We start from the raw sequence: 10,493 nt of genomic DNA on the forward strand, positions 1-10,493 counted from the left end.
AATTGTAGTCCAGTTCAGTGTTAACGTTTCAAGAAGAACTGCGGTTTGGCGAGGACGCTACATACTAAGGATTATCTGAAGCGGAGCGTTTCAGCGAATTTTAAATAATTGGACTGGATTGTTAAAACTTAAAGAGTTCAAAATGCCTCGGTCTTTCCTGGTAAAAAAGTATTTCACCAGCAAGAGGCCAAACTACAGTGAGCTGGAATGTCAGAACGGTGAGTTTTGCTCCCTTTTCTTTTAAATTTCGAAACGTAAAGTATGTAAAACTGAAACCTAAATGATTCTAACAGTAACTGGGGATTGCATTTGTGTCATCGGACATATTAATGTACACAGAAATCTAACGTTTGAATACAAAAACGGGATTTCGATCATTTTTCCCTTGTGGAATTTCAATCTATACACAGCGCCCTTTCTTCCCTGTATCTGGTTGCATACGAGATGCACATGTGTTTTTTGAGTTTCTACTTCTGTTGCAACTGAGTGTCTTGTGCTTTTCACTGGCTAACACTTATATTGTAAAATACCAAGTCTAAAAAAAAAAAAAAAAATCACATGTCTATTATGATTTTAAATATCATTAGGCACTTATTTTCTCTTCCTCTCTCACCCATCAGATACTTTGCCAGACAGATACCCACTAGCAGAACTTCCAGCAGTCAGCAACGACTTCCCAGTGACTTGCTTGACCACTGGACTGGTTTGGGATGTCAGCTTGGTACCTTCCCTGCACAATCCCACATCCACCCTTTCCACTAGCCAGGGCCCACTGGACCTCAGCTCCCCTTCCAGCGTCAGCTGCAGCAGCAGTGGGGAAGAAGATGAAGGACGTACATCAGATCCACCGAGTCCAGATTCCTCAGACACCTACCACCCCCAACAGACCAGCAGGCCGAGACGCAACAACAAGAACAGGGCAGGACAGAGAGAGGACAAGAGCGAGGCCACCGTCCCTGTCACTCGACCGGCCTTCTTCTGCAAGCACTGTCCTAAAGAATACAACAGTCTCGGCGCCCTAAAGATGCACATCCGCTCTCACACACTACCATGTGTCTGTCCCACCTGTGGAAAGGCCTTCTCCCGACCCTGGCTGTTAAGAGGACACATTCGCACACATACAGGTAAAACTTACAAAATGTTTACTCACCTAAAATGTTGTGATACTAGCACCAAATATGGTTTACGCTGCATATATTTAAAAAAAAAAAATGCATATGTAAATATCTTTTTTTTTTAAGTCTGAAATCTTTTTTTCTCAACAATCTCATTAATGCAACACCGTTGGTTTAGTGATTCACTCAAGTCACGCGAGTAGAATTGCTTTCCATTGATCACTCATTGTGTTGACATCTTTTTAACAAAGAAACAATAGGACAATCTTATCAATCACTAGTGTGAGTGCAGAGATAAGCAAAGATAAGTTAATCAAGAATGCACTTGTTATCATCATCCTTGCTGAATAGCCACTTATTTTGTGTGCTTGTGGTTGATTCAATCAGTTTACCATGTGACTACTTTCACAAAGCTATGTACTTTTACAACAGACATTTACGATTACAAGTGCATATTTGGCAGTAGTTTTTACTAGTTTTTTTCCCCCCCTCAGGTGAGCGTCCGTTCTCCTGCACACACTGTAACCGTGCCTTCGCAGACCGTTCTAACCTGCGCGCGCACCTGCAGACCCACGCAGATGTGAAGAAATACCAGTGCAGCACCTGCTCGCGCACCTTCAGCCGCATGTCCTTGCTGCAGAAACACAGCACAGCCGGCTGCTGTCCCTCTACAGCCTGAGAACACCGGGAGCCATTTTATTGTACTCTAAGACTGCTTTGTGAGATAATAATGACCGTGTGCTTCTTCTCCCAACACCCGCGAATAGACGCAGTATGCAACGGGAGAAGGATGACGCGACATTTAAGCGGACTTCTCAAACAAAACATGGTCGATACATTTCCAGAATGCCATTTCTAACCAAAAATACTTCAAATGAAGGAATTATGAATGTTAAAAGTATAATAGCTGTTCAGCTAGGAGTCCTGAAGCAGGGACAGCTGCTGTCAGGTTGGGGGTGGGCTCACTATGGTAGGGTATGTCTCTCAGCATGACACACACATATACACACACACACGCAAACATATGCACACAGACAGACAGCTGTTCTGTGGTGCGGAGGCAGTGTGCTAACAGGTGCCCTGGCCCTGACCGTCACATCTCTGATAACAGGTGGCGTCTGCCAATTTCTTTAGAAACACACTTTGAGAGAGTCGTAATGGACCACAGTTGACGGTTGTTTTTTTTTTAGTTGGTTTTAGTGGGTTGTAACCTGCATGCGCAAGGTTCATCGCTTGTTTTTACTGATGTTTTTTCTTTTCAACACATTGTTTTTTTTATTCTCCGTCTCCTTCATTACTACTTTTGTTGTACAGGGACTGAGTTTTAAATGCACTCCAGTTTACCAAAGAGTATTGAAGTCCTGTCATTGTGTATTATTAAAACTAGTGATTGGACGTTTAAACCAAAGCCATGCTACTTTTTGTAATTTAAAAATTTTTCTTTTTTATACCTCAATGATCTGTATTTTTATCTGATGTGAAAAAAGGACAGTATCAGTAAATAGCCACCAATTTTTCATATTCTGTCCACTATGCGTGTGGACATATCAACTTTAATATGTCACATTTTACTGACGCCAAAATTCATGCATGATATTTTTTATTAAACTTGAGTTCAGTGCAATTTTTTTTATTTCTTTTTAATACATTTCATGTCTCTGTATTTGTCCAAATCATTTCCATCCAATAAAATAATTTAAGTTTATACAAAGACTTTGATTCATGCTCACTTGTTTTAGATTCGCTACAGTTACAAAGTGTCAAAAAGACTACAGCTCATACTATTTGAAGCTGTTGAAATGCATTATCAGGAAGAGCGGTGCTTCATTTCCCATGAATAGGAGTGACTCACTGGTTTGTAACTGTGATGTTTGCTGGGTGGCAGGTGAAAGCACTATGACAGCACAGGGACAACTGCATGCACCTGCCCCACACACCTGTCCTACTGCACGCACACGCTCGCTCGCTCTCTGCAAACAAAACGGTTTACCCAGGACGGACTCCTGGCCTGAACATGCATACGGATGTGTGTTGATCTTAATATGTATGCACGGTCAGTGCAGCAGAGCCGTTTTTATATACAAGACATAAAGATGTCATTGTGGCCTGATGGCGTTTTAGTTATCTGAGCGCTCTGTGTTCGTTCAAACTGTTATTTGCCTCTGGAGGTATTGCTGCAAGGCAAACTGATGGAATGTCTTACATAAACATTTTCATGTTGGGAGCTTTGCTTACGAGCGTTGGAAGAGTTGCGTGTGTACGCTGCATTGATGTAAGGCGCCACTATCTGTTGACCTCAAAACCTGGCATGTGTAACTGTAATGACTAAATAATCATACTGAGCTATGATCAGATCTCTGCTATGGAAGCCTGTTTCTTTTTGGAATTCAAAAATAATAATAATAATGAGACTTAATATCTCACAATCGCAACTTTATATCTTACAATATCTTTATTTCTCAATTCTGACTTTGAATCTCACAGTGTTTTTGTATAACGATTGTGACTTTATTATTCTCACAAATGCAACTTTATATTTCAGAATTGTAACTTTTATATCTCATGTGACTACATATCTCACAGCTGTGACTTTGTTTCTCATAACTGTGACATTGAGTCCATGTCACAATGTGATTTTACATCTTGCAGTTACGATTTTATATATCTTGCAATGGGACTTTATCTCCTGGTTTCACAGACAAGGCATCCTAGATGTATATGACTTTCTTCTTTCTGATGAACACAATTGGAGGAATATTTATAAATATCCTGATGCACTTTATAATGGCAGTGAACGAGACCAACGAGTATGAGCTGAAGAAAGTGCATCCATCCATTATAAATGTACTCCACACGGCTCCAGGTGGTTACTAAAGGCCTTCTGAAGTGATGTGTTTGTATAAGAAAAATATCCATATTAAACAGGTTATAAAGTAAAATATCTAGCTTCCGCCAGACCACTTTCCGTATTCAACTTACGAAGAAAGTGTAAAACTTGCAGTTCAAAATGCTTAAGCTATGTCCTACCCCTTCCCTATTCAAATTACATAAAAAGTAAGTACTTTTTTCGTAAGATGAATACGGAAGGCGGTCTGACTTTATAACTTGTTAAATAAGGATATTTTTCTTACACAAATGTTACACAATTAACCCCTTGGAGCCATGTGAAGTACGTTTATGATGGATGGATGCACTTTCTTGAGCTTCAAACTTGTTGATCCCGTTCACTGCCATTATAAAGCTTGGATGCATAAGGATATTTATTAATAGAACTCCAATTGTGTTCATGAGAAAGATGAAAGTCATATACACCTTGGATGGCTTGAGGGTGAGTAAATCTTGGGGTAATTTTCATCTTAAAGTGAACTAATCCTTTAATATCTCAGAGTATAACTTAAACATATAATTCACCCAAGAATGAAAATTCTGTCATCATTTACTCACCCTCAAGTTGTTCCAAATCTGTGTAAATTTCTTTGTTCTGTTGAACACAAAGGATGATATTTTGAAGAATGTGTTAAACTGAACAGTTTTGGGGCACCATTGACTTCCATAGTAGTTTTTTTCCTACTATGGAAGTCAATGGTGCCCCAAAGTGGCCTAGTTACAAACCTTCTTCAAAATATCTTCCTTTGTGTTCAACAGAACAAAGACATTTACACAGATTTGGAACAACTTGAGGGTGAGTAAATGATGATAGAATTTTCATTTTTGAGTGAACTATCCCATTAATATCTCAGAGCTTGTGAATTTGTATTGCAAAATTCTGACTTTGAATCTCACAACTGGTAATTGTAACCGAATCTCTTTTGTATCTCACAACCTTTACAGTTGTAACTTTATATCTCACGTGACTTCATATCTTAACTGCAACTTTGTTTCTCATATTTGTGGCTGAATCTCATAATGTGTATATCGCAATTGTGACTTTGTCACATGACTTTGTATCTCATAACTGTTTTTCTTTCTCGTAACTGTAGCTTTAATTGGCTTTATTTTCTCATAATTGTGTCAATCTCACAATTCTATTGTGCAGTTGAGACTTTACCTCACAATGCAGCTTTATGTTTTTTTACCTCGTAGTTGTGACTTTATATCTCAGAATTGTGACATTATATTGCGCATAGTTTATTTCTTGGTTTAAACTTTATCTCACAATTACCATTTTCATTTTCTACTCTGAGGTGGAAACAGGCTTCCATACTCTTGTCTATACAGTTGTAAAAATTAGGATGTAAAAAACTAAAATGGATTCTCCAACAGCACTTGTGCTGTAAGCTCCTAGTGGAAACAGGTCTACATTAATCAGACCGAACTGTTGAATCCAGACAGTGAGTCAGCTGCTGTCAAGAGCGAGTTCTCATAGTAAGTGTAGGTGCGTTTGTGGAGCATGAGGTAAGTCCTTCCATGTGCTGTCCCAGATCTGAACGTCTGAGAGAGTGTTAGTATGAGGAGCCTCTTCCCATTTAGTCACTCAACCACTCACAGACATATACGCAATCTCTGGAATGCATGTGTCAGGTGCTGACATGTACTTTACGACAGTGAAGTGTGTGAACTCTCGGGGGGTGCTGGTTTGGAAAGAATTGTTTAAACTTTACATTTTGGTGATGCAATTGGGGGTTAATTCGTCTTTAGGTTCAGTGCAACAGTGGAAGGACGCAATCCTCCAAACGCTCTGGAAAACAGACAGAAAAACATCTGTATGAAATGGAAGCAGAAGAGTTACATGTGGTCGATTTGTAACAAGCCCAGTGGGGAGGGAGAGGCGGTCTAATGAGATGACGTTATCGGAGTTGCTGTGAGAAACTTTAAAGAAGAAATTCCTGATAAACCTCGACTCTGTTTCGTCAGCAGGTACAGAGACCACACGCAAGTATATCTGATTCATCAAACTGATCCACGCAAAAAAGCACATTTCCAAACCTGGAAAGTGTGCGGTGAACCAACACGTCAATGCAGCGCCAGAGATTTTGCTGTAACGCAACCCGCAGCAATATTTAGTGCATATTCTGTGCTAAGAAATGAAAACTAAATATGCACTCTCATACAGTCGTTCCTGAGGGATAATGAGACGTCTGGCTCTGAAATCGGAGAACTCCTTCCCCACTGCGCGTTCCCAAGTGCCAGAACGTTCACTGTAATTTACCAAAAGTGGCTGCTGCTCCTGCCATAAAGCATGTGTTTAACATTCCAGCCCTTTTCTCAGGGCTTGTGTGTGCCTTTTATACTCCCTTTCTTTTGCTCTTTCTCAACTTTGCATGGCTAAATTTGAGCACAAGTACGATGCGCCTTTGCCTTCACATGAGGATCATCTCTCTCCCTCAGAGACACCCAAAGTCCCAAGCAGGAAATGGGAGTTTACATTGGCCTGACTTTGCAGGGAGAGAACAAGTGGGCTCAAGTGTTCAGTGACTGCAGTTCGGCTGCAGCGGAGCCCCATCCCCCCACTCAAGATTCCCTCCCACGCCTGCTCTCCCACTCAGTCAGGGGGAGAGCGCTGCAAGGGCCTTGGCCAAGACTTGGGGCTCAGGGCCTGGGATACAGGAAGAAGCTGTCAGCCTCTTATAAACACGAGCGGTTCTGCACCCACGACAAACTAGCGCCTGAGGGAATGCTCCAACGCCGCCATACTGTCTGTGTCAAACCGACTGAATGCAAAAAGTCACACATTTCTCACCACAGGTATTCAAAACTTCATTACAAGCATCTCTGGTGTTAGTACCTCAGAAAGCTGTTATGTCTCCTGTGTCAGAATCCGAAAGCACTCACTGGCCAGTCAGTCAATGAATTAACAGACAGCATTTAAGTATGAAGGAAACTGCTTTCGGACCGCCTTCCAAGGCACTGTAACGTCACATCTGATGATCTATAACAGAGGTTCTGAAACGGTGGTATGTGGAGGGCGTACAAAGAACGACTCTGAAAAATCACTACAAAAAATAAAGTGTGTATTTTATTTTATTAAAAAGAAAAATGAAAAATCACTAAAAAAACAAACGTTTTATTTCATAATTTATTGATTTAAATGTATTTATATGAATTACTTATTTGTATACATTTATTATATAAATTACTACAAAAATAAGTGTATATTTATTTTTTTGAAAAAAAAAAAGTATATTTTATATATTATATATATATATATATATATATATATATATATATATATATATATATATATATATATATATATATATATATATATATATATATATATATATATATATATATATATATATATATATATATAATATTATAAAATATAGTGTATATTTAAAAATAAGTGTATATTTATTTTTTTGGGAAAAAAAGTATATTTTTTTTATATATATATATATATAATATTATAAAATATACACTTTTTTGTATTTTTTCCAAGGCCCATATATATATTATTGTATTGTGGTATGTGGATGCTCTGATGTACAAAAATGTAGGGATTTATTTCATATGTTTTATCTAATAATTTATTGATTTAAATGAATTTATATAAATTACTTATTTGTATACATTTTTTTATATAAATTACTACAAAAATAAGTGTATATTTATTTAAAAAAAAAAGTAAATATTTTATAAATAAGTAAGTAAGTAAATAAATAAATAAATTATATTTATATATATATATTATATATATATATATAAAAATATACACTTTTTTGTATTTTTTCCAAGGCCCATATATTATTGTATTGTGGTATGTGGATGCTCTGATCTACAAAAATGTAGGCATTTATTTTGACATATTTTATATTATTATATATAATATATATATTTTATATATTATATATATATATATATATATATAAAATATAATATAATATTTTATTATATTTTATATATATATATATATATATATATATATATATATATATATATATATATATATATATATATATATATATATATATATATATATATATATATATATATATATATTTATTTATTTATTTATTTATTTATTTTTTAAGGAACTGCATTGTGGTGTGGATGCTCTGATCTACAAAAATGTTAATTTATAAATTCACTTGCTGGTTTCAAATTGCTTTCAAACAAATGCCAGACTGAAAGATCAGAATTGTGGGAAATCATAAGCATTGAAGGACACATCTGTGCTACCTTTAAAATTTACCAGATGGAGGCATTTATTTTGACAGATCTACAAATAATGGATTCAGACATGCCTTGATGACTTCCTACTTCCATATACTGCATTTTCAGGTTCTGGACACTATCTATGCAATCAAGTGTAATTCCTTTCAGATTTATTTCCTTTATTTCAGGTTAACAGGTAGACAAACAGAACATACATTTGGATCAGTGACATGGGAAAGTGAGTGCAGTTTAATGTTTTGTAATGTTAAAGTTTTGTTTATTTCTAAGGATGTGGGACTTGACAAATGAGAGAACTGCACATTTTTATCTCAAACTTCACCTCACATGACCCACATGTTTCAATCAGATGTGCCCCAGTAACACTACGAGCCTAATTACAGACAGAAACACTTCTGCATCAACTTCTCCAAGGTCTCCCATGAACAATAGCATCTAAACAAAACCTCTAAACAAAATGCAAACAAAGACCCTCATCTCTCTCTCCAAGAGCTTCAGAGTTTGCCAGAGGGCCGCTGGAGAAGCGGAGAGACCTTATTACAGAATAATGAATCACACACTCACTAAGTCACAGGGTTGCTAAAGATGAATGTGCTCTCTGTTGGTTTTCCTGGAGCTGCGTGTTTACTAACCAATGACGCAGGCTGCACTTGATCAGAGACATGTGTTTCTGAGGTCTCAGTTCCAGTGAGAAGCAAAGGGAAGGAGAGCCGAGCGCGAATGTGTGGCGCCTGGGCTCCCTTGGCCCCAACTCTGCCACACACACAGGGGATGGGGTAACTGTGGGGGTCATGCTGAGAAAAATAAACCATGTAAACCTCAGGACAGGAAGCAGACTGCAGCGAGGAGATCCACATTAAGCGAGAGCATGAAGCCTCTAATTTCAGTCTCTGCACTAATTTTGAACCTATTCAATCAATGCCATACACTCAAATAGCAAACAAAGGTGCTCAAGAAGTAATTATATCTACTGAACCTAAAAGGTCTGCCCACAAGTGGTAACAACTACTGCAAAAATGACTGTTTTCAAACAGGTTTCACTGCGGTCTTACAAAGCACAAACAGGAGGTCCTGCCCCGAATTAACTCCAGTGTTAACACTTTACAATAATTAATGTTTGTACATAATAAATGAACCTTGTTAATTTATTTAACTTATGTATAAAATGGTTACAAATGCATTTGTATATTTGGAAACTAACAGGAGGAATCATCATAGGAAGAGCATGGGATCCTTAAAGGGATGGTTCATCCAAAAATGAAAATTTGATGTTTATCTGCTTACCCCCAGGGCATCCAAGATTTTCTTCAGTAGAACACGAATGATGATTTTTAACCGGATGTGCCCTCAACATCCGGTTAGTGAGGTCTGAACGCGCTCTGACGACGGAAGTGATGTCTCGCACTCATTGAAGCAAAGCGCGAGACATCACTTCCGTCGTCAGAGCGCGTTTTTTTGACCTCACTAACTGGATGCTGAACGCAGTTGGACATAGTGGTGTTTTAGAGGTAACCTCTACCGATAGTTTTGTGTCTTAGGACATCGATGTGTTGTCACGAGCCGCAGGGTTTAATTTGGATTTGTCTGTGCATGTTTTTTTTTTTACTCATATAGATGGAGTTCCCATTGACACGCATTATACAACTGACAGACCGATCATCTGTGTTCTACTGAAGAAAGAACCTACCTACATCAAATATAAAAAAATATAAACATCAAATTTTCATTTTTGGCTGAACTATCCCTTTAAATGGGATCCTAGAGCATGGGATCCTTAAAGGTGCCCTAGATTCAAAAAATTTAATTTACCTCGGCATAGTTAAATAACAAGAGTTCAGTACATGGAAATGACATACAGTGAGTCTCAAACTCCATTGTTTCCTCCTTATTATATAAATCTCATTTGTTTAAAAGACCTCAGAAGAACAGGCGAATCTCAACATAACACAGACTGTTACGTAACAGTCGGGGTGTACGCAACCAATATTTGCATATGCCAGCCCATGTTCCCAACATTATGAAATGCATTAGACAAGGGCAGAACGTCTGGATCTGTGCAGAGCTGAATCAACAGACTAGGTAAGCAAGCAAGAATAACAGCGAAAAATGGCAGATGGAGCAATAATAACTGACATGATCCATGATAACATGATATTTTTAGTGAATTGTAAATTGTCTTTCTAAATGTTTTGTTAGCATGTTGCAAATGTACTGTTAAATGTGGTTAAAGTTACCATCGTTTATTACTGTATTCACAGAGAC

General features: G+C 37.6%; 1 protein-coding gene across 1 annotated transcript; it reads left to right on the forward strand.

The window, feature by feature from the left end:
- The first annotated feature begins 8 nt into the window (after positions 1–8).
- Positions 9–2,797, forward strand: snai1a (snail family zinc finger 1a). Its single transcript, XM_067387282.1, has 3 exons — positions 9–218; positions 621–1,124; positions 1,610–2,797. The coding sequence occupies exons 1-3, from the start codon at positions 143–145 to the stop codon at positions 1,792–1,794; spliced, it is 765 nt and encodes a 254-aa protein (XP_067243383.1). The 5' UTR covers positions 9–142; the 3' UTR covers positions 1,795–2,797.
- Positions 2,798–10,493: the final 7,696 nt, after the last annotated feature.

The sequence above is a fragment of the Chanodichthys erythropterus genome, chromosome 6 (assembly GCF_024489055.1).
Source record: "Chanodichthys erythropterus isolate Z2021 chromosome 6, ASM2448905v1, whole genome shotgun sequence".
Classification (NCBI taxonomy): Eukaryota; Metazoa; Chordata; class Actinopteri; order Cypriniformes; family Xenocyprididae; genus Chanodichthys; species Chanodichthys erythropterus.